The 26,752-nt window shown below is 32.8% G+C and overlaps 2 protein-coding genes across 5 annotated transcripts in view; one reads left to right on the top strand and one right to left on the bottom strand.

The window, feature by feature from the left end:
* LOC126851291 (uncharacterized) overlaps positions 1-26,752 on the bottom strand; it is a 77,633-nt gene that overhangs the window by 33,544 nt on the left and 17,337 nt on the right. For all 4 annotated transcript variants that reach the window (XR_007687654.1, XM_050595064.1, XM_050595062.1 and 1 more), the window contains one exon: positions 2,931-3,045. Coding sequence is in view for 3 of the 4 variants with exons in the window: in XM_050595064.1 (XP_050451021.1) it covers positions 2,931-3,045 (115 nt within the window). In the remaining variant the exon portion in view is untranslated. The remainder of the gene's footprint in view (positions 1-2,930; positions 3,046-26,752) is intronic.
* The window catches only part of LOC126851297 (calexcitin-2), a 30,408-nt gene continuing 11,783 nt past the window's right edge, over positions 8,128-26,752 (top strand). The window contains exon 1 of the mRNA XM_050595078.1: positions 8,128-8,330. The gene's annotated coding sequence lies outside the window, so the exon portion shown is untranslated. The remainder of the gene's footprint in view (positions 8,331-26,752) is intronic.

Genomic DNA, 26,752 nt, shown 5'->3' with positions numbered 1-26,752 from the left:
ACACATGTGGATCCTTTGATCAATTTCTGTATCGAATATCTTCGCAATCAAGTGTCAGAACTTTGAGAAAGTTCGTTTAATATTTTATAATTTATTTATTAAATAATTTAGTTTAATATTTAATAATTTAATTTTAACTCTTACAAAATAAAAATTAAAATATATAGTAAAATATATGTGATAAAATTAAAATATATCTTTTTGTCAAAGTTCAGAGTTTAATTTTGATAAATATAGAGACAGTTTCATATACTATATTACATATTTAGTATATATTTAATGAATTTTCAGACAACAAGTTCACTTAGTTTCAGAATTATCGTTACTCCTTTCACATGAATCCTTTGATAAATTTCTACCTTAAATATCTTGGCGAGCTCAAGCGTTCAAAAACTCTGAGAAAATAAATTATATGCTTAATATTTAATATTCTTAAAATAATGTAAAAATTGTATAATAAAATATAATAAAACATCTTGTTATTAACTTTCATTTCTGAGACTTAAATTTGTCATAGTTTCTTCATTTTCTGTCGCATATAGTTCAAAAACTATTTGTGTCTCGGTAAACGGATAAAACATTTTTTTTATTCCTTGAGAATTTCTTTTATTGGTATATGAATGAATAAGAGTACATGAAAAATTTACGCTAAGCTTTATATTTACGCAGCTGTTTATGAGAAAGAGATATGTCTTGTTCATATCCGTTAATCAAAGATAAATAATGCATGTAAAGTTAAGTATAAAAATGAATACACCTTGAAATTTTATAAGCAAGAAAAATGTTTAAAGAAAAGTTTTTATGCTCATAAATCGTCGCGGTCGTTATCTCTTAAATAAAAAAAATATATATATATATATATATATATATATATATATATACATGTGTGTATACAAATATACAAATAAGATAATAATTAGATTTATAATGCCCTTTTGAACTTTGTGAAAGAAATATAAATCCTTTAATTAACTGCAATCTGTTTTATATAGAAGAAGCAATGAATGTTTCCAATGACGTACAAATTCCAATTGCATATAAATAATGAGAATGTCTGTTTCTATTTTGTATCGAAATTTTGACGCAATTATATATTTAAAGATACGAAATTTATTATTATATCAATATTTTATATGCATGATACTTGAAGAATATAAATATAGATAAAATATCAACGAAAAAGATGGATACATTGTGATAATCTTATATCTTAAGTGCAATATGTAACAAATTGCGACATGTGTTATTTCTTTTATGTTACTAGTACCTGCATCTTGTCTAAATATTGCCGATAGTGGCCATCTGGCCGTGTAATTAGATATCGTTGAGGGAAGCAATAGTATATATTTTGGAGACACCAAATACATAAGAAACATAATACAATTTTTCGTAGAGTAGCTACGAGTAGCTACGAAATTAACTAATATATCTTCAGCAAAATAAGAGCGCGTTTTTAAAAAGGGTTAAATTAATCATATATTCTTTTTTTAAATTATACAAATTAATAGATGAAGATTATATACTGTGTATCGTGAGGCGAGAGAAAAGCGCAACAAGTTTCTGGATTAACTTTTGGCACGGATAAGCAAGTAGTATAGGCGTACCGTATCGCGGACGCGGATTGTCCGTAAGTAGTTACGTACATTCGCAGTCAGACCGCAGAATACATAAAGACGGATAACGGCGCACCTGGTGTTCGTGGCTCGGGTCAAAAGTGCAATACTATAACAAGTGTCTCCGTTAATAGCCTACCTAATTATATTTGCATCGGTAGACAAAAAATTCAAATCAAAACGCGTCTTTTCGATTGTTAATGTCTGGCACGTTTACTATATGAAGAAGCACAGATTGTTTTAAAAGAAAATGCAGATATTTTTTCAGTGAATTGTACAACTAACTTTTTGAATAAAAAATATCTATTTATCGGAAAATTAAAATAATGCTGATATGATATATTTTACACGGAATATTAGTCCTAGGATCTATGAGATTATATTTTCGCAGTTTCTCCTTTTCTCGTATAGAGCATATATTATAAAGTTAAGGCGATTTATTTCATAATTTTACGTCAGACGCTTAAGATAATAATAATCAATTGAGAATAAAAATGTTGATAATTTTTTTTAGCCATACTGGAATATCAAATTTTCAAGTACGTCACAAGTATATCGAAAATTTCGATATCACGTCACCGAAGAATTATGTCAACAGCACGGTATCATCCGCTGTGTAGTTTCATCATGAAGAGAAGTGGAACTTTTCCGCGCGGCCAGTCGTAAAACCTAAGTCATCAGAAGGAGGAAGAGTGGCACAAGTTGCTTTCGCTGTCAATTACTTTTGCGGCCCTTCGTATGAAAGGCAATAAACGGGCAATTTAATTTAACGCGCATAAAGAATCATTTCTAAAACGCCATAATATTTGAATGTTTCGTTGAACCGCTTTCGTCACTTCGTGTTCGTTCACGTTTAATATAATTTTACGGCGTCGACTTGACGGCGCGAAATTCGTGGGGTTGACGCTGTAACGCACTTTTGTCCCTGCGAGATCCTAAGCGAGATGCTAAGCGATCTTTTTCGAAATTTTACGAAAAATATATTACCGATTATTGTATCCCGTGTTTGAAATACGACATAATTTTATTTATCAAAATTCCACGCAAAATATTTATAATATAAATTAATGAATAAATAAAAGCAAAATTAAATTGATACAAAATATTCGTATTATTAATTAAATTCTCGAGGAAAGAATATCGAATAAATGGCGATTTGTGCAATTGGCGAATTCTTTCCGCTTATAATCTGCCTATAATATCTGTGAGCAAAATTCCACGCATATTAAATGACTCGATGAAAGTCTCGGAAAGAATTTCCTAGAAGTGAAAAGCAATATTCCGAATTGTTAGGCTTGCAGGAAGTGTTCCACTTACCTGAATTACGTCCGTCTCTCGGATACTCCACGATGTCAGATTTCGCAATAATCAGTCCGATTTCTCCATTCCGGAGATAGGAAAAATATTCAGCGATAATAAGACCACCCATGTCCTGCAAATAAAAATATACATTTATGTATATTATGTTTTAATTAATTTACCCAGTTCTTCGTTGGTTGTTGATGAGAACAGCGGTTTTAATTCGGAAAGTTCGAAGCGCGGAAGTAATTTTGTATTATTATTATTATTATACTCTCGACCAACCCGATCGGAATATTCATGAGATTAATTGGACAGTTCATTATTGATACCTAACCTTGTTAACATTCTGCTATCATATAGGTTATAGGTAACTTATAACGATCGAAGAATTGTTATGACAAAATATTCGTACAGAAGTACAAGTATGTTTGTTTGCCATTATCCATCATTTGTTATCATCGCGCATGTTTCTAAAGAGCAATGACAGATTTGACACAACTGTCAAATAATTATTTATTCCTTTCTATCGTCTAACAACAAATGCTTGCGCCGGCATGAGAATATCAACGTTAAATACGGAATCGTGGCAGAACGCGTATTCTCGACGAAGCGAGTATCATCGTGAATCATGGAATAATTTACTGAAGATTTTGAAACGCAACACGTAGATCGCGCACATCGAGCGGCGCACGTCGTATACACGAGCACGGACCATTTCACTGTAGCATCCGATATGCGCTTGCAATAAAAAGGGGAACAAACGGGCCGCGTAAAATGTACAGTGTGTCGATTCCGTGGAGGCATCACCACGTGGGCGTGCGTCGCTGTTAAATATTCCATTTTCGCAATCGTGCGGATTTAAAACCTCCTTCATACATCGTGATGCGATAAATGTAATCGGCTTCATGACGTCGTGCGCATTACGAGAGCTCGTCCCTCGCAAATGTGCCGTCAAAAGACCTCGAGCCTCATTTTGCACGATGTGTTAACGATTTGCAAAAATTTGCTTCGATCCGTTTGAGTCGCGGCGCGGCGCGGCAACAAATCTCGCGCTTCCGCAAAATCTTGTGTTTACGCGCTTTTCCAACGCAGGATATTAAACGGGAGATGTTTCTTTTTAAAATTACATTTTTCTTCAGATAGTTTCAAATAGATATTTTTGCAGAATGTTTCACGTACAAAACTTTAAAATATATACTTTTCTCTTTTTGAAGAATAATTTTTTGCATACACAAATGTCAAAAATATATATCATTCATGCCCCTCTCACACCGTTATTTAGGTCATAGAAAATAATATTTTAATATTTTTACAAAACAAATTTGCATCATATAAAACGCACGAATGTATCATACAAAAAAAAAAAAAAAAATGAATAAAATATTTTTATTAATCGACGCAGAAATATGTAGTATGCTATTTCCAATGCATTCTTTTTTTTTTAATTTAATAGGAATTTATATTAATGGTAATACGATAAAGCGTGTTAGAAAATAGGAGACAGGGCTTTTATTGGACGTTTTAACTGTGAAATTTGAACTTTTCCAACAACATATATTTAAAATCCACTTTTTATTGTTGAAATTTGAGGTTAACGTCTCCAATAACTATGTTTAAACAAATACATAAACGTATTTCGCAATTTTCTTTCTATTAAATGTCAAACAAACTAAAAAAATAAACGAATCACAAGAAATGCAAAATAATTCTTTATATATTAATTATATAATTGCGCTTTAGTATCGTTTTCTTTCTACACGTTAAATTTTCTTTTCTCTTTTTTGCATAACGTATTAAAAATATAAAGACAAAGTTATTGCATCTTTTAAAAAGTCTATTATCAAAAGAACTAAGAAAACTTTTTTCTAATAATTTTTTTTTAATAATTAGTATACGCGTCACCAAACTAATTAAAAACAAAGATGCAAGTGCATGATGGGTTGACATTGAATTAACTCTATCGATTGACAAATCAGTCAGATATATTCAATCAGATATCTGTCAGTTCTGAATCCTGATTAGCATCGCCATTTACACTCGATGTAATCTGACAGTGTATCTGACAGTTAATTAAACGCAATGTTACACGTATCGTCGTATTTTTCTGATCGCGATACGATGTACACTTCGCCTTTTGGCAAAATCTTACATTATGTCTTTCATCGCGATCCTCCGCATTTCTTTACCTATGCTTGCGATATTAATGCTGATCTCTTTTCTTATTCCGATTATACGCTAATATAAATGCGAGATCAGATATGCAGAGTGAAGAACGATGTCGAAAGCTTTCGGCAGCACTTGTATTATCTGCAAATGTATACTGTACGATCCGGTGGAATATGGCGTGAATGTCAATTAGAGTGAAAAGTTTGACAATATTGCGACGACCTTAAAATTTACGTGCTGTTTCGACCAGAAAATTAATAGTTTCATAGTTGAAAATAGATGCCTTGCTAAATATAGTTCGTTACGTACAAAATTTTTGTTACATTAAATCATATAACTATTTTATAATAAAGAAGACTGTGGTTTCGTGAATTCTTTAGCACATTATTTTCAATATTGACATAATCGATAAAATTATATGACTCTTCTTGAAAGCGTTTCAGATACATTTATAATACGTTTTTCACTTGTAATAATTAAATGTAAGGAACATCGATCCAAAGATGTATGTCATTGTATCAATAAATCAAAGCTGATTAAATGCGCGAAAAAAAAATTACAGCCTAAATAAAATCAGCATGATTTATAAGCAAAAATGTAAAATATATAAAGCTTAATTACAAGGTGGAGTAGGTTACATTCGTGTGTTTTTATTACTATCATTTAGACACCATGGGTGGTTTTTTACGTTCGTGTCCATTTTTACTATGCGCAAAGACTATGAAGGATTTGCAAAATATGTCACCAAATTTATGTTTTTCTATATATCACATCGACCTTATTTAATACAAATATAGCTACAAAATATGACTGTATTTAAAATACAGGAGAGAATATAATGTTTAAACGCTTTATTATATATATATATATATATATATATATATATATATATATATATATATATATATATATATACTAGAAAAGTAATAGTATTAATTTATAATCAATAATATTAATACACATTAAAAAAATATTGAATATATCGTATTGTATATTACGTGTGTGTCTAATAAAGCGTTTAAAAATTATCATTATCTCGTATTTCAGATACTTCAGTTTGCTATCATATGATAAGAGGCCAAGCCCTCTTTACAATCATATCGAAACTTTTAGTCGTAGACTCTTGTGATAACTTGTGATAAGCAAATAATAGTGTGTCACCGGCGGGTTCTCCAAGTTTTCTGACGATGTAAATTCTATTATCGCAGGATGGTGAAATTCATACCAAAAGCGAGCGCCGATCGATGACAGCGAATTGTTGTTACCGTGTTGCGGTAAAATTGTACGCTGCTCGTTTTTTAATTTTCCCATAAAAATTGATTCTAACAAAAATATTACTTTATAACAATATTCAATTAAATATGTGTTCAACTTCAAATATATCTATTTGTAATTATAAAGTTGCCTATAACGCTGCAAAAATATAAAATGGAAGAAATGTATAACTTTTCACTCTCATTTACGCCACAAAAAAAAAGAAAGATATTGCGTATAAATATAATAATGTTAAAGTTGTGTTCAATTTTAAATATCTCGAACGGACTTACTTAAGAAATATATACTTGATCAAGATAAAAATAACAGTTAGCCATAAGAAGCAAATAAGGATTAGAATCGAAATATAGCGTGAGCTTTCAGAGCTTTCTTTTTAGTAAGAAACTAGTGCCATCAATAGTCGCGGAGGCTACACGAAGCGTGACATTATGAAGGAACGTTGTGATTCAAGCAATTTTGCTGTCAGAGGCGATATCACAGAGCTAGATAAATCTTTAGGCAGGCACTTTCTATCCACCTCACCTCCTAAACCCGTTTCAAGATGATTATCGTTCATAATACGTGACGAAGCAAGAAATATATACACTCCGTTCCACAGCTTAAGGCACATCCGTTCCACATATTGAAAGCATGACACTGTCCCAAGATTTTTCTTCCTCTTAAAAAATCAGAATTATTTGAAAAAATTATCAACTATTTCTTACAAAATAAGCTAATAGTACATATTTGTCATTTCAACAAAATATTCCACTCTATTTTGTATTGTTTAAATGATGATATATATATATATGGTTTTATTTGACATTATGAAAAACATTAAGTTAACCCAAGTGAACTTGAAGAGTTAGTATCAGCGTTTAGAGAAGAAGTGATAAATCGACGAGAGTCACACGTCGAGAAAAGCTTACAAGTACAAGTACTTGATACGGTCGCGATTTCTTTACATTCGCTTGCTCCCAAGATGCCGAATCAGCATCCATATCGGCGATTTTATGAAAGCTCAAGATCTTGACTTGGCTTAGATTTTGTCTCGTCAATTGTCACCTTGGATTTGCATTTTTACCAGTTCGCGATCGCAAATATTTTTTTGAGGAATATGAGTCATATTTTAATAACATACATAAAGCTGGTATGCATGATATTAATTTCAAAATGACAATATAAATTTTTAATTCTCTATTATGATTTCAATGATATTCTTCTATTACATATTGAACATATCGCGCTTTAATTAAAATTTTGAATAATAGATATTGTTTTCAGCTTACTTTCTTGATTGAAATCTATTCTTACCACTGCAGACTTTTATATTTTCTGACATCATTATAAATTACTCGATTCATATATGTATGCTTTAAGCAGTAACGTCAATTAAAGAAATACATCGCTTTAATGCACTCTGTTTTTTATCGCTGCAATACAATTATTTATCGACACACCGCATTATTGACTCGAGGTCCGCATAGAATACGAAATATTGAAAAACTTCGTTACTCTTTCAAATTTGATTTTATGCGGGAACTCCGACAAATTCACGTTGCCCGGAGCAGGATTAAAAACATCGTTAATGTATAACACGTGCGTCCTCAATCATTTTACAAATGCTATGCAATCAGGAGGATGGATGCATCATTGGTGCACGTGGAGCCTGGCTCTGCGAGACCGGCCGATGAAGGAAATGAGCGAACGGAGCTTTAAGGGGCCGGTCTGCGCAAGCACAGGTGCAAGTTCGAGGGTATAAAGAGGAGAAGCTCGGGCTCGCGGTGCGCACTTTGTGCTTCATCTGTCCGTCATACAGGTCGCACGATCGGTCCCAACATCCCCCCACTTTCTCTCTCGCCGAAACTTTTCCCGCTGCGTTTGTAACTGCACGTTATCGGTTGCATTCGTGCGTCGTTTTCCCCGCGTTTTTCCACCGCAACTTTTTCGACAAGTTGGACTCTTCTCTTACACGACAGCGTACAACTCTCGCAGGTGAGTCGTAATTTGAGTTTTAACATTTTTTTTTTAATTTTTATCTCTCTCTTTCTCGCGTTTTATATCAACAATGAACAAGAATAAGATTTATTTCAATATTATATCAATACTTTGAGTAAAAAGAAAAACGTTAATTTATGAATTAAATTATAATGAATTAATAAATTAAAAGTGTTCTGCGCGTGATATTTTATTAAATGATCAGATTTATTACGCAAAATAATTACTTGTCAACGCTGTAACGAGACATGTCACAGTACAACGTGTGACAGGACATGTTCACCGAACGCTGATAACCGACATGTAAAAGGTTAATGCAGATCGAGTGCGATTCGAGATTCATTGAGGTTTAATGCAATTATCGTTAATTGTCCGTTAATGTAAACAAAAATATATCAAATTTGTTAAATCGGGCTAAGCAGGTTTTTTACATTGGTATATGTAGTAATCTAATTGTGCATTTAATAAAATACTCTACATCTCATAATTTGACGGAAGATTATATTCTGATTAATATTAAATTTTATAGTAATTAAATATATAATACATAATACAATATATAAATATATAATACATTATATAAATTTTTGAATTATTTAAAAACTTTATGATTAAAAAATAATCACACTGTTGTGGTGCCCTAAATTTTACAATATTCGTATGCAGATTTTTTTTGCCAGCTTTCCATACAATCTTTCTTTAATTAATTAATGGCGATATAGTTTTATATTTATTTGTTCGTGATTAAAACAAGCAAAGGCAAAATTTGAAAAAAAGCAAACAGAAAATAAGCCAAAAAATCGTCAATAAATAAAAAAAAATAAAGATTTATCCTCCGCTTTGCATACATTCATATGCAATTTATTATTTGATATTTTAATGATAGTAAATAAAAATGAGATAATAATACGAACTTGCAATATTTTTTTGCAACGACTAAATCATCACGTATGCGCGTTAATTAAAAAAAATATAAACATAAATAGAAAATTACACGTGGTATACAAAACTAATTGACAACGACTTATTGACAACGTTTATAGATTATGTTGTCAACTTGACAATTTGATTTTAACGTGACGCTTTGCCTCTGCGGCTCGAGTGACGAGAATCCAAATACTTTAGCGAAGTTTGATATCTCTCTGTGTGACAACCCGCAGCGACCGAGAGAGAGAAAAAGAATACAAAAGTGCACTAGTGTTTTTTGAAGCTTCAATTACGCTATATGCGTGATTTCCGCAGGTTTACTTTGCATCACCGTCTCTCTTAATTTTTGCCATCTTTTTACGACACATAATAAGCGAAAAAATAAACGCCTACAAAACTGAGAATGATACAAAAATTCTCATGTTGTTTACCACTAAAGGTTATCGCTTAAAGTTGTGGCACATTGTAAAACGGAATAATTATTATTCAAATTATATCAATTTAAAGAAGAAGCTCTCTCACTCAAATTATAAATTCTTTACAAAAATGCAACTTATTTATAATTAACTTTTTGGTGATGCATGGAAAAAAAAAAAGGATATAAATTTTTCATATTTTTGCTGAAGCATTTTCAGCACTTTCTTTGCTCGCAATATCCTAGGTCAGTTCGCAGAGTAAATCTTCATATTATCTTCGATTTCCCTTCCCCTCTCGCATTCTTTCTCTCTTTCTCTCTATGTTTCCCGCCATCTCTCTATAATAATGTGTGCCGATGGAAGAAGACATTTCATTTTTTATGGCGCACGATTACTACGCACGTGTGCGTTCACCGCCGCAAAATCACCATTTGATTATCGATAGGGTGTTGTGATATTTTATACATAGCTAACTATAGACGAGAGGCGAGCGACGATGCGGCGTGCGGCATTGAAATTTGCGGGCTTGAACGCGATTATTAATTGCACAAATTAATGGCGCCATTAATAAGTCCCGCGACACGTTCACTAATTCGTAATGGCAAGCGATAAAGCCGGAGACGAGTTTATCGCCAATTTTAGTTATATAAAATAATATGGACGATTAACACGTGCATACAGTGTTTAATTAAAGACGCGACAGCAAGAGACTATAGATATATAAAAGGTTAAGATCACAATCAATTATATAGCTTCTCTGAGTGCGATTCTTTATTCTCGCGATAAAAATTATATTTTTCGACAAGGAATCCCGTCTGGCTGCTATAAAAGTTTTCAAGCTGTTATGACGACGTTTCATATCCTTACCGCAAAGTAAATTCTGATTTGAAGTATCGCGTTATCAAGTACCACATTATAGCTATTTAAGCAATTAAGGCAACATGTTCTTTATTGTCAATTAACTTTCGTAATAATTTATTTTTTCAAAAATAAAGGATCTCTTCTCCCTCTATAAATAAAAACACCAATGATATCTGTAAATCAAAAAATTAAAATTGTTGAAAAAAAAAAAAAACGCAATTGCAATTGACATTTACATTATTATATTTCAGCAAAGTTGACAATGCAAATAGAAAAATCATGATATCCTCATGAATGTATAATGGCAATCGATCAAGCATATATCGCCTCGTAAAGATAGTCGATCGTTAAATTTTATTGTTCCGTCGTCTCGTCTATATGAATGGTCCGTTATTTTCATAAAAATATACATTACCTGGCTATGGGAATCTAATATCGTTTATTGTGTGCAAACGTGAAATGTTTCGTTTCATGTATCCCTTTAAACACGATATAATAACCGACTTATATTCGCGTTACAAAGCGATAAATGTTTCGTGTTGTAAAGGTCGTCGTGTTATGCGAAAAAGTATTCAGTGCCGGCAGGCAATTCAAATACGGCCGTCCGTATGTAAACTTCATCATTCGGCGTTAATGCGATTAACGCGATTGGACTACGCATTATTCTTCGCGGAATTTCGTGGTTTCTAGTGAAAATTACTGCGCAATTCATATTCGTTTTCGCTCCGTTGAACGCTCATTGGTCGCCACTACCAGCATTGCGGGTAGCTTTTAAATGATTTTGTCTATTACGTCGCGATGTATAAACACTATTAATTCATATATGCGACAGAATTTGCGTCATTGCTGTTATTAAATCGGAAAATATTCTATCGTCATTAAAAGATAGAAAAATAAAACTAATTTTTGTAAATACCTGTTTGACGTGAAACGTTAGAGTAGTCGACTGGAATTTCGTCAATAAATAAAATTATAATTAATTAAAGCTCGTATATTATAGTAATTTCTGTTGATTTAACGGACGTATGATTAATACAGGGTAATGATTTCACAAATCGTTCGTCGGCGACCGTAAAGAACAACGGATAGCTTTATTACCACTAACCATTGTGTCAACAGGAGAAGATAAATAGAGTTTTTCTTCTTTTGACCCGGTTCGCGAATCACGTTACACAATCAGCATCGAGAAATTAATTTAATTATCCTCTCGCCGAGAAGTTTCGCGCTTGGCGACCCTTTATTACAACATTATTATCGCGCGTCAGTAATGTTTTTGCAGTCACGTTAATGCATTTAATAGAGTGGCACAAACCATCCTGTTATATGATCTTCGCGAAAGAAAATCGCGCGTCCCTGATGGAATACTGAGAGAACATTTTGACAGGAAACAATCGAGATTTTTTATTTTTCTCAGAGCCGGCGCGACGAGCGCGCGACTTTTCTTTTTCTCGTATTAGAGAAGCGCTCTCTTTCTGTGTGTGTTCTCCAAAATTTATGACACTTTCTACTACTTTGACTACGCGGAGCTTTCGTGTCATGGGAATAATTTCCTATTCCGTAATCACAGATCTCCGCATAATTCCTTCGTCGCAGACTAAGCTCCTTTCTTTGCTGGGAATTAAATCTAATATCGTAAAATTAACTTTTTAAGTCAATGCGTATTTCTTTTTATATTATTATTTTATCTGTTTTTCGCGATATTTCATAGAGATAACTGTTAATAAAAAAAGCTAGCAAATATGTATAATGGTGAATCTCATCCTTTGCCAAAAATATACATTCGACTTTCCCCCTTATGTCTTATCGTCACTAAATCGCCGTCCGGGGAATAATTTCTCCAAAGAATACCAGTGAAAACCTTCGAAAAATCGTTAAGATAAGAGATTCGATTCATCGAATATCCATAAATGCAACCACAGTACTGCTTATTACGCAACGCTAGGCGTCCTTCTATCTCGTTATTGTTCCATTCGATCAAATTGATACGTCTCCCCGGGCAAAAATAATTTTCTTCTTACTTATTATTATCTGTATTATCGATTCCGAATACCGGCAGTATAACAACGATTATTGTTACGAATGAAAATATTGTGAACTTCACTTCATTGAATACAGCAATACAGGAATCATTTTCTACGTGATAATCTCCGCAAAACCAGTAGTTATTGAAAGGAAAAGTTTTTAATAATAGTTACTCTCAAGAATTTTTTTTTGTTATTATTATTGAAATAGTATATCTATAATAATAATAGCTTTCGAGAATAATCACGTAAAAAGAGCAAAAAATAGAATAAATCTATGTACATACATATATGTGCAGATTTGCGATGATGGTAAACTGAAACCGTTAAAACCTGATATACACTATAACGATTTACAAGCTCTGTTACCTTGTTTCCTTGTGTAATCGAGCTCGTAATATAATTTTCCACTCGTTTGCCATCAAATTTATGCAAATAATAATAATTTCATGGTAATAATTGTGGTTGATCGCAATCTGCTATAAACAATCAGAAAGTGTATAAAAGAAAAATCAATAACGCATTTCTCTTGCGTTATTAATTTATGCATACAGCTCTTTCCGTTATCATTTCTGTAATCATTAATTATACACTTTAATAATAATATCAAGAGTTCTATGATGCAATTTTCGATATGTTTCATAAATCCGTTCGCAGAGTGTAGTAGAGAAACGGGGCAACATATATGTATGCTGAAAACTTCTCGGAATATATCTCGCGTGATTATATTTCGTTGTACAGAGTACAACGTATCGGAATTTAGCGACGTGGAAAATTGGCAGTTCGTTCGAGTATAACGAACGTGCAACATTTTTTCGCAAAATGCAAAACCTAGATTAATAATTTTTTTCGCTCCTGTCATTTGCCTCAAAAATCTACTATGCTACATGTTGAGTACTACATCACGTCGAAAGAATAAAACGACATGTCTTTAACAATCTCTATGGCATTAACCGGATTAAAAAAAAAAAAAAATAAATAAATAAAAAAGAAAAATAGCATTTGTCGTGGCGCTGGTTTCTTTCTTGTCGTCTATGCACATGCTGATAAATTGTGCGGCTAAGAAGAGTTTCGAACGCGTCGTATCAGCCTCGTAACTATAAATTCCTTGATGCTTTGCTATCGTAGACCGTGGCAACATTATGTAACTTTAGAAATTGTTGTTCAGGTGAATGTTAGTAACTCCAATGTTACATACGTGAACAACATATTCAGTACACGAGCACACGAGGAATATATCCATTTATATTTTTATGAACAGCTGGATATGTATAAACATAGAAATAATCTCCCTTTTCTTCGTTTTAAAAAAGTTAGATATAATTCAAAATATAAAATATTTTTATGCACATAAATAGGACTCGAATTTTGAATTACAGATCGTCTCTAAAACAGATTTAATAATATAAATTTCCTTGATTAATTCGCAATTATCCGATTTAATTGATAAATCTTTTAAAAATTAATAAAAACAAAAATGAAGAGTCTTTTAAATTATCCAGTTAATGTGTTGTTAGCCATATCAGACATAAATCAATTCTTTAAACGATTTCGCCTCTTATAGAGCACTTAATAATCGAAAGTTTGTGCAATTTTAATCTGGTTTTTGTTGCCAATAATGGAACACTGTATTTTAAGAGCAAAACGATGAAAATTAAAATTATTAAAGATATCTGATGTTTATTGATTCAAGAAATTTATTTCGATGTAACACGATTTTCTACACCATTGATACAAATTATTAATCACATTAATTTTTTTAACAATAATATATACTTTATTGAAAACGAAAAACAAGAATATCAAGTGCATGAAGATCATTAATGCATCTTAAATCTTTCGTAAATACATCAATCTGAGCGCATATATTGACTCTGCATGCCAATCAGAGCCAATTATTTATACAAACACAAATCATCGATAGAATAACAAAGCAAGTTCGTCAAGTTGTTCGATTGCACTTTCCGCAGTTAAACATTTGAGAACATAAGAATACTCTTGATATCTTAATTTCAGCTTTTTGTTTGTCATATCTGTATAATGAATCGTATAAGAAATGTAGTAATAAAAATTTGATTGATAAGTTAATTATATATGCATTATGTGCTAAAATAAAAGTTACGCCTGGCAACTTCATTTATGAACAGTGATATGACACACGATAGGAACGTCAGACAAGCGTTGTAACAATATTATTTATTGATATGAAAGAATTTATATATTTTTGCGTGAGCAGAATTGAACCACGACGCGCGATTTTAAAGTGTTATTGAAATTGCAAAATAAAATCATTACGTTTATGAAAAAAATAGACTTATTTGAGCCGTTGTCAATTTGCAACAAAATTATTAAGTTTGATATTTTATATTTATTTATAAAAAGAGAAAAAAGATTATTCTATCTACTTTTATTAAAATTGCAAATGTAGTAATATTAATTTTGTTATTATTTAAGATATTTGTAAGAAAAATTTCAATCATAAATCTTTCTTCTCTACTTGCTGGCAATGTTTAATATTAATAATATGTATATCGCTTCTCTTAAAATATCTGAGAAAAATCGATAATCTAGACCAAGCATTTCTTTTCTTTCGGAATTAATGAACAAACTTGTATATTTTATTATCTATAAAAATTTTTTTATTATTTATAAAAATTTGAATTTAGTTAATCTTTCTTGAGAAGTTTGATAAGTTGTGATAAAAAAAGTTAAAATAATACAGATTATTATAAAATAGCGTATATTTCGACAGTACACAAATTCATATTTCGCGACTGAATAAAATTAAAATCACGAGAGAAATGCGAGAGAATGCATTTCACTGCATTCCTCGTGCTTTTGCATTCCGCGTGCGAGAGTCGAAAAGAATATAATTTTGTTATTGCCGACATTCAATCTTTCTCTTACTCTATACCCGATTGTTATTGCGATGACATTCAATTCTTTCTCTTTCGGTAGACGAGCGGCAATAAATGCAAAACGATATTATCGCGATTTAATCTCTCAAGTTTCGGAGCACAGGCTCTCTCTCATCGTCGCAGCAATTTAACGCGCGTCCCTATAAATGCGAGCTGAACACAATATGCATTCGACGATATCTACGAGTGCCACTAAACGTTGCCTTAAATGCAATCCGAAATGCCGCTCGTAGGAAAACCTCGGGAATTGACTCAAACAAACACGCGGAAATTGGCGGTTTATGGACCGCAAAAGTTGTCTTAATGGCAAAAGCGATTGTAAAATTAAGGAAACATCGGTAATCGTTACATTTTAAATCGATACAGGCAGAAAATAAAAAATAGATAGAAAATTATCTTTTTCTTTTTTTTTCTACGCGAGATGCATTGTTAAGTCCCGGTAAATATCTATTAAAAATGGATTCTGATGATCCGCCAGAGTCAATCCGGATTTAATAGCAGAAAGAGAAGCGACTTTGTTCTAGAATTCGCAGACCGTGAAGATCGTCGGCAACAATTCTGAAGAAAATTAAAAACGCATTTCCCGGAAGGCATTTATACAGATCTCTGATGAGTTTCCTGCGAAAATTATATATATATATATATGTGTGTGTATTCTAGAGAGAAAGAAAGAAAGTACACTTTTGATTCGCCACGTGCGTCACATTTTTTTCCTTTATGTGTGCTCTCTCGCTGCGCAACTTTTAACAACAACACCTTTCTTTACATCTATAATTAAGTAGATGGTCAAGCCGAGCGTTATTTTGCTGCGCGGAAAACGGCGGAAGCATTTTTTTCATAGAAGTTATTTTATAACGTTAGAAAAAAAAAAAACATTTGACGACATCGTGACAGCGTTTTATGCTGTGCTTTATCTTGTGCTTTGCGAGCTATGTATTAATCGATTGTCAAATAATACTCGCCAAATGCTATTTTGTCCATTTTCGTGACATGTGCAAATTCTATTTAACAAATGATATACAAATGTGACAAATATCGGTGGCTTCTGTCTCGTAAATTGCCGAATTAAAATTTACTTTTGGCGAGAACAAGTGAGCCAAACGAAGAAAAAGATTTCATTACAACGTCCGTACGTCAAAATTAAATTCCGTAAATTAGCAATTTTACTCCTCTCGCTTTTTCAAAAATGGGATTGTCTTTTGCATTTTATAACAGAGATATTTTAATGATGCTACAATAGCATGCTCGTACAAACGAGTGATTTATTTTTAATCATAAGCGTAATTCACTCCAACATTTTATTAAAGCAACGATTTGCGTCTTGTAACGTGTTATAGAAAAACACTCCTTAATTTTTAATTAAAATTTCTTTATTTAAAACTTTAATTAAAAATTTTCTTATATAAAGAGAAAAAAAATCGAAATTGCGCAAAATAGATTCTAATCGTTGTCTCTTTCCCTCTTCTCTCTCTTTCTTCCTTGTGATTCTTATCTATTATTAAAAAAATTTGATTAACCTGTAGGATTTATTCATAACTTGTTCATACACCGTTCGAAGCGATAAGATAAATTTATCGATTGACAGCATGTGTTCGGGTTGCGTCACTTTATCTGCCATATGCACATACGACAAAGTAAATGCAAGTAAGAACGCACGGTTGATTGAATTCAATGGGAAATCAATGGTTGAATGTGTGTGTCGAGCGTTCGCGAATGAATGCGGTATTGGTCGGCCGCGCGTGACGAGAATGATAATCGATGATTAATAAATTTGGAGATTAACTCATCAATTAAACATCGTTCGTTAAACGGCACTCGCATATAGACACTCCATTATGTCATTATTTATTTAAGACCATCGCAAACGCATCTCGCCTGCATTAGCTGACGAAGAGAAACATTTCGATGGAATGTAATTTACGTCGATACGCGTTAATTAGCACTGCAAAGAGAATTGCAACAAACACTCTCAATGCACTCTTAAGCTCGGAGAGATTGTTAAGAACTGTAGCAGAGTACTTTGTAAACTTCACTATACGTGTTACGATGGCTTAGTTTGCATTGCATCTGTTGACAAAATACAAGATTTCTCGTCGCCAGGCATTTTCTCACGAAAGGATCAAACATATTTTATACATTTCAATTAATTCTCGTCCCGCATTGTTATCCTAATGGACTGCATAATTTCTAAAACTACAATATTTACAAGTATCGGCTCGCGATCCTTTACTATCACAGGACAAATTTCCCTCTTACTTGTTTTACGCATATATATATATCGAAATCAAAGATTTTAATCGATGATCGAGGAAGCGACCACGCAGCGAATCTTATTCATCTTTCTCGTCACTCGAAATTTTCCTTAATTATGTTTTACGTTGCTACTTACAAAGTTATACACGATATCTTTTACGACGCCATCAAATATAGAATACATACACGTGCGAAACTACCTAACGTAGGTGCACGGAAAATCTTTAATGTTGTCATATACACGTGTTTTCTTTGAGATCGCGCACGACGATTTGAAACGAATTTCTCGCTTGGTAGCGGAGAGCAGTCGAAAATCGTAGCTAATTAATTGATTGACGGGAATGCGGAAACCGATCTTCGAATTATGCGATTTCTGAAGCGGGCGCGCACATTGGCGGGGATATGAAACTTTAGCCGCATTAAACTCCCACTAGATCGATTAAATTCAGAGATCCGTTTACGGTCGATGTTCTGTAATTATCGATAATTACGAAATTTACACTAGCGATTCGCGAATTCAATGCGCAAATCGCAACGATAAACAATTACGGATGAGATGGAAGGAAGTTTGTTACTTTTGCAATGTATTACAGCCGTTGATAAGATAGTCGAGAGAGAGAGTAATGTGTCAATATCGAAAAGCTCTCTCTTTCTCTCACTCGTGGAAGCTTATATATAATTTATCGTAAAATCGAAAACCTCCAGATGGAAAAACTCTGATAGAATTCGCACAACTTTCAAAAGTTCGCGCGCATGAAAACTTTAATGATATCGATAGATCTCATTCTTAATGAAGCGGTCTCTTTACATTTTATAAGCATCCTTAATTTGTTTTAAATTACTTTCGAAAAAGATAGCACTCTCGTATAAAATATTCGTGAAATATCTGAATAAACAAAGAAGTAAACTCTATCATTTCGGGAGACTTTATGCTTTACGTCATTAAATATGTTATTATATCATATAAGCTTGACGAGATCCTACGATAAGCCGGCATGTGCAGTAATGTCAGAGATGCAATATGAGATTATATTTTATAGTCGTTATATCGTACGGTTCTAATCCAATCTATTTAAGCCTTGTGTCAGACGATCACGAACATTGAATTGATAATAAGTCGCACGTGTTTGAGTCGGCCTAAGACAGATATTAGATTAGGCCTAATCGAGCAACCGTGCCATGCCTCATCGAGACTGTCCATTTAAATCATGCAACCTATGCTCTTCGTATTCGAAACGTAGAAACGCGCGCTGCCCGCATTAAAGCTGATCCTAATCGGATATTATCGGCAGATACACGCCATCAACAAATCTCGTTCTAGAGTACTACGAAAGCAATTAGGCTCAAAGTCTTTAGACACACGCTAATCGACGCGGTTTGGTACATACTCATTCGTCTTCTCGAATCCGTTCGCATATGATTTAAGCGTTCCCTGCTACTTGCTCCCGGCGTACAATACGGCAAAATGTCAAAGTCGCGCGTCCCGATATGTAACGAAGAACACGCTTCAAAGCGAGTGTAAAGGACAGGGGGCGGTTAGACTTTGAGAAGGCGGCTAATTTAATGGTGGTGGCGCGGGTCGCGTCGACGACGATGCCTCGATCGATCATTAAGAGAGTTGGCGACTTGGACTGTCGCGGTGATGCCTCGCAAACGATAACATTTCTCGGGTATCGTGCAGATCGCGGAAACAGTTTCAATCGCAATGATAAATCCTCATCGGGGACGTGGAGAGATGGTTATCATCGGCGGATCTACGCACGCATCACGAGAAGCGAATACTTAATTACGAACGCAGAGTGACGTCGCTGCGCCGTAGGCAAATTTCGATATGAGGGTAATCCCGCTTCTGCTCTCTCGCTGCGAACTTGCGTTTCATCATCGACTGCGTATCCGAGAAATGTTCGCGGATTGAGATTTGCGATAGATACTTAGAGAATTCTCAGCGAAAAAAAATTTGTCACGCAGCATTTCCCCGTCTTATCGTGTTAAGAGATTGAAAAGCTCATTTCCATACCATCTCAAATCTGAGCTTGTTAAAAATGGAGATTGCACGACTGATTAATAATATTTCTGCGACTGTGCATATAAATTTCATTTTTTTTTAAGTATAAATTTAAAAGAATTAAAAAAATTTTCTTAATTATTATTATATATAGACAATTTTTAAATTTAATTATCTTAGAGTTTCTCAATTTTTTTATCTCGAGATTTACGTATTGCATTTTTAAGTTAAAAAAGTTGTTTATTATTATATATCAAATAGTAAGATCTACATTTTTCTCTTATTATAGGATTTCTTTCAATTTCTCTCGCAAATTTGCAAGATGATATTACAGCAATGTTATTACAGCTGTAGTTTCAATTAAATTACTATCAGAAACAGCTTGTAGTAGTCGGCTTGTCAATATAGTTTACTAAGGAACAGAATTTGGGCTTGTAAATGTATTGTATTACCCACTGACACGCGGAAGACCAACATAATACGCTTGTCATAATTACTTGGTGAATAAGCAAAGTAAACGATTTCACTGAGAAATTAGTATAAGTAGATAACGCAGTAAGGAAAAAACTGCTTAACCGATTTACGAGTAATTTATATCAAAGCCTAATGTACAGATTTTCTGTATTTCTGTAGACAGTACGTCAATGAAAATAGCGTGAATAAAATGGTTGATGGGGATGCGGTAATTCGCATCATTATGCGTAGTTTTAGAATTCAATATAATTTCAAATAATTCTCTCAATATAAAATAATTTTATTCATAAAGACAAATATTCGATAACACAATTGTTACCATGTATATTTCTATAATACATATACATATATAGAAATGAATCGAATATAAATTAATGATGTATATATTATGTATCATTAATTTATGAATTTTACTGCTAGATATATATATATATATATATATATATATATATTGCAATTGTCATCGATTCGATATCTGATGCCTCGAGCGGTGGACGCGATCCCGTGTATTTTATTTGCATCGCGTAGAAATATATATTTTTTAACGTGCCGCTGAATAAACTGCGAGGGATTAATATCGGTTGAAACAGGCGTCAATTATACGCGACTGTTATCCGTTCACTGAATGCCCTTATTTTATTCCGCTGAGTTTGTTTAATCAGGTAGGCGGTGGTACATTAAATTGAGATATGCAGTTTGTCGGAGCGCAGTTTTTATTGACTGTTGTCTTACTTTGAAAAGCGCACGAAACGCGTAGATAATTCGAAAGTTCTCTCGCATCGTCAATGCGAGTACCAAAATAAGCTACCCCATCATGGAAATTTCAGCGAGGTGAAATTAAAAAATACCATGGACAAGCGTCAGCTCTTGTTCAAATTGACGTCGGTTAACGCGACTCTTACTGTACACACACACACACACACACACACGCACAAACCATACATGTAATTTTAATTAAAAAGCAGAACAAATTGAGCGTACAAATTAAAACATTTGGAAAAAGATTTTATGTGCATTATATTTGAATAGATCGCGTGCGGATTCTTTCTCTTTTATTTTATTTACAAATATATTAAGCGTGCAAATCTATACGAAAATATGAGAGATTATTCTTATAAAGTGTCAAAATGCGAATTTGATTGTCAGTTTCTTCAAACTTTCGCGGAGAAGTTAGATTACTGGCAGTAGATTGAAAGTGTATCGAGTGTTTCCTTAAGCGGGACGAAGCAATCGGGCGAAATAATTAAATAAGATACAGTCGACACTCGACTTCGTACGCGATATCTTCTCTCACCGATACTTTAAAGGGGAATTAATTTCTTTCTTACCGCAGGGAAAACATGAATAAAATTCTTAATTCAAAATCCCATTATCGTATCCCGCTATCGTATCGCTATTCGTCACGTGGACTTTCTTCATCGCAAGGACGTCCTACATATTTTATGATATCCATACGGCAAGGATGTATGCAGTTTTAACGACACAAATTATTAGTCTGATTCTTTAAAAGCTCTAAGAACGAAGATTGAATAGAGCTCTGATCATATGAAATATGCACGAGATTTCTCAATTTTCTCCTGATTTCTTTGAATGAATTGTCAAAGTGAGTTGATTAATTCAGTGATATTTGTAATTTCCAAATACTTGAGGGAAAATTGATCGGAATACTGGAGTTGAAACAATTTTCGATTTTTCCTCTAACTCTAAGAATAAGTTAACTCTTTATTTTGCGCACAAAATCAATTTCCGTCTTTCTCTAAAAGTTTCTACATTCGAGTACGTTAGATTCAATACACTTCCGTTCCTGTATATTTCAATCTATTATTTTCATTTTTATTTGACGAGGCATGATAATTGAATAAAAACAAGAAAAAATATTATTTAAGAAATCAAAAATAAAATTAATCAATTAGTAACAAATTAGCTAAATCAATGATCATCGAGATCTCTTTGAGAATAAAAAAAAAAAAATAAATATATAAAGATATAGACTAAAAATAAATTAATTGAATTAGAAAAATATCGTAATTTCATTTTCTCTTTGTATATTTGTAAATTCTCGTAACGAGACGAAGGCGTATAGGTCCACCATAAAGGTGGATAATGATTTATGATGCGTGTAATTTAGTAAGCTATTTACATGAATGCACGTGCACGTGCATTTCATTCAACAGTCGCGAACCCAGTTGACGGTCGATTTAAATGAAACTTCCGGCTTTGTACAACTCGAAGATGATTCGTCGCCGCTCGACGCATACAGCTGCTCCATTTAAGACCAATTAGCATCGCAACGAGACTATAATGGATCTAATATTTTTCCACGAAATAAAAAACGCGAAGGCTTTTGTGAGAATGATTTTCTCTATTGTTATTGATATTAGAATTTACGAAGATACTCACATTTTGCGGCATTATTTTTATTGCATATATGACGTATATTTATACATAAAAAAAGTTGCACGCATTTTTTTCTGAATATATTTTTATAAATTTCACGTTATATCAAAAGAGATATTTACTTTTCTTTTCATAAAAATGTGTTTAATATAAATGTTAAATTTTGATGTAAAGGTCATGGAAGAGATAATATAAAACATGTTATTTTGTAGTTTCAATCAGTAATTTTCACTAAAAAATATTCTTTTGAAGAGATTTATGAAAAGTTATAAAGCTTTATTGCAACAACATTTTATCTGTGACATCTGTAATATCGTTCCCTCATCTGTGTATTTATTCATGCCAATTATTTTCTATATATTCCGTATGAGTAAAATCATTTTTATTGATTTATTTAAATTGCGCGAGTTAGATACTTTTATTCACGTACCGCTTGCGTTGTTATTACGGTTTATGTTATTATTACACATGATGTGCGTTCCTGAAACTTTAAACCCGTCATAGCATTGTGGTCTCTACTGACCGGAAGTTATAACAGCAAAGGTTGGAAGGGCTTCATGTTTCTGTCGCAAGTACAATTGTCCTTATCATCTCAAAGATTCTTCTACCTAAACTTGTGACGTTTTAATCTATAAAACGCGCCTTATTTTTACTTAATTTTACATTTATTACAAAACATTTGCTTTGAGAGAAAAAAGAAATCTTTCATATTCTCTTAAAAAAGTTAATATACCTGCATCACGTTTGATAACATTTTTCCTGCAGTTAAGCCACTTGCTCTTATCACGCGTGTCGAAGTATCTGCGAGGATCTGCCACGAAATATGAAAAAGTTGGGATTCATACTCATTCTCGTAAAACAAACATTTTTCTTTGTAATATCAAAGTAAAGTCTCAAGAATTACCTGACGGCATTGAAGCACTTCCTCCAGCCGTATAATAAGAACTACATGTTATAAAAATCTCCCCATCTCTCATAAAAATCTTAATGTCTAATGAAAGAGCGTTGAAGCAATGTTAATGTTATTTAGTGATAAAAATATGTTGATTCATATTTTTGATAATAGTGCGTTTCAATCTAAAGTTACGAGAGTTAGAAACGCAGAGAGAGAGAGAGAGAGAAGTTCTACAACTGGGTTCTCCTTTGTGCCATGTTTAATCGGGATAGTTAGGTATTCTCCATTTGCGAATTGTTCTACAAGAGTTACGATACGATCGAGACGCATAAACTGTAATGTAAAGTATATCGTGTGATGCCGACGTAAATTTTTTATACTATCTTTTTATTAGAATTTTCATTTCTTCGTCAACTAACTAAGAGACTTGAATGGTCGAGAAAAGGATTCGCGTCCAATTTATTAATGCGAACCAGAGCGATGTTTAATTTACATATTCTATTCTGTTCCGTTTGCTTAATTAGATTATCGCAGTAAAGAGCGCGTTTGTGATCAATCAATACAACGCAATAATTATCCGTAAGAACACGATATTATAATAGAATAGAAGCATTGTTGGAATTTTTTCTTATTCCGTGAATCTCCTTCCTCTGTTATTGCGGGAATTTGTGAAATTTAACGCTCGCCAAGTGTCAATGTAAAACTCGACCTAATTTTGCATGTACATTTTACAAAACGACACGCTCTTTATTCCTAGAAATTTATACATCAAAAAATTCTCCGCCAGTAATGTTGAAAAAACGTGGATTAATAAGTCGAATAACATAAATTTCTCATATTCATGTGATAATCAAATATAATGAATATCGAAATAATTATTGATTGTATTTGAATAATAAAAATTATTTCTCTAAATGCTTTAATCGGTTTTCCTAACGTTCAACGCAATCGGCTTTAACTGGAATTTAAATGTTCTTCGTTTCTCTCATCGCAGCAAAGAATTAATATTTGCTTAAGCATCGGTCAACGCTAAAAGCAATTTCATAAATGTCATTAATTGAAACAGATTTATATTTATCAGTATATGCAATTTAAGAGTTAAACTAAATGAAATTTGATAGCGTATATATTTTCCTGTCCGCGCGGGAGAATTTTAATAAATATTAAAAACATAAATACAAGTATAATCAAGAATCGAACAACAGTCTATAAATATCATCGTTGTGACTTAGCAATTGAAAATAGCAAGAGAGAGAGAAAGAGAGAGAGAGAGAGAAAGAGAGAGAGAGAGAGAGAAAGAGAGAGAAAAAGAGAAAAAGAGAGACAGAGATACTTAACTGATTTAAATCAATTTTTAAAAAGCTCTATTCATAAAACGCAATAAATTTCCATCTCGTTTCTAATTGTTAAATTCCAGATAACGGACATGATTGTTATTTCAATCATCATTTGCTTTTTGTCTAATACGCAAATATAAAAATGTTATCGGCCGCCGCTTTCCATCGAATTCCGCCGTAAAATTCCTCATTAATTGCGTTCAGTGGCGCATATACGAGTTATTAGCGCTTCTATCGAAATGAATAGCAAATGTCATGATTTTTACCTGAAAAAAAAAAATGCGTTTCAAACACTCGTTTAATCGATACATCGAAACCGCACCGGCGCGGCTGAACAATTAACAAGTAATTTTGATTTCGTTGCACGTTGCGCGTGATATTATCGATGCATGTCGAATTAGGGGAAGGGAGAAATATTTTCACGCTAAGCACACGCATCTGCCTAAATTTAGTCATGTCTCCCGCGTGTTGGCTCCTGGTTAATAAATATTGAATTTTTATCAATTGTTATTGGCTGCGTAGCAACATTTAGGAAAGCTCATGCGCGCTGCGGGCATTTGTTCTCCGATAAGATTATAATTATATTTCGGCTAACTTAACGTCTAATTAAATCGTACTCTAACGCAATCGAAAACTATTATTACTTAAATACAGAATAAATTAAAAAAAAAAAAATTTAATATTGTGCATGAATTTTTTGCGATAATCCCGCACTTAACGCGGCACTTAGGACTAAACAAACAGCTATAAACGCATCTGTTATCACGATATGAAAATGACATGAATGATGTACGTTGCTGGATACATAGAGCGTGATTTAATTAAACATTAAAAGCTGCCCGCGATACAAGTAGGCCACGCGTTATGCGATGCCACTTTACAAATCAATGGAGAAATACTCATGCATCCTCATTGTTGCGTAAATTCCTTCAATTCCACGCTACTAACAATCGGATTCTTCAAAATTTGTAACGCGCAAAATTGTTTTAAATATTAAAAGAATAACAATCGCGAATAAAATTTCCAATGTGCTTCGTGTTGCGAGACGTCATTCTTATGTCATTCTTAATGTACACATAAAATACGCATTTTATACGCGTTTTACATTATGAGACACCAATTATTTCTCTTGAGTTATCTGTTTTTAGAGAAATCTCTGAAAAAGTATATTATAAATATTTTAGATGTGTTAATTCGACTTGATATCCTATTACAATTTCGCTTCTTCTCAGTTTACCTTCCAGAAATTTACGAAACGAATCCGCGCAAGACGAAATCGGGCGGTGGCTTTTACGAATATTTTTTTCTCGCTGACGCAGCGTGCATATCTCGCATTTACCGTGTAATCCGGGCGACAACATCGGAGAAATTGAATATTTGCGTACTTCTCGTGGAAAGATATATAACGAGAGGAAATGTTTGCGTGCGATGCGATTTATAACAACGAAATTAATACGGTTTTAAACGAATTATAATATCTCAAAGCATCTGACGTTACAGGAAAGTGAGAAACGGAGTCAGTGAGACAAAGAAATTTTAGAATCTCGAACAAATTTTAAATTAATAATATAAAAATTGCACGACAGTAATTTTAATAAATTCAATTCTAGATAGAATTAGAAAAGGAGAATGTATGAACGAGGAAAGAAAATGTAGCTTTAAGTTGTAAAATTTTCTTCAATTCCCTCAAAAATATTAAAAAGAAATAAGATAGAAGAACATAATTATTTATACAAGATTGACGTTTAAAAAGAAATATTAAATTTATGATATATAAATAACGAATTAAAATTAAAATTCCATTAGATTTTGAATATTTAAAATTATTTGCTTTCCTTATTAAATCTTTAAACACACGTTCTCAGTTCATTTATTTATTGAGATAAATAATAATGTATGAAAAGCGCATAGAATT

This window comes from Cataglyphis hispanica, chromosome 8 (assembly GCF_021464435.1).
Source record: "Cataglyphis hispanica isolate Lineage 1 chromosome 8, ULB_Chis1_1.0, whole genome shotgun sequence".
Taxonomy (NCBI): domain Eukaryota; kingdom Metazoa; phylum Arthropoda; class Insecta; order Hymenoptera; family Formicidae; genus Cataglyphis; species Cataglyphis hispanica.
This window is presented reverse-complemented; position numbering and strand designations above follow the sequence as displayed.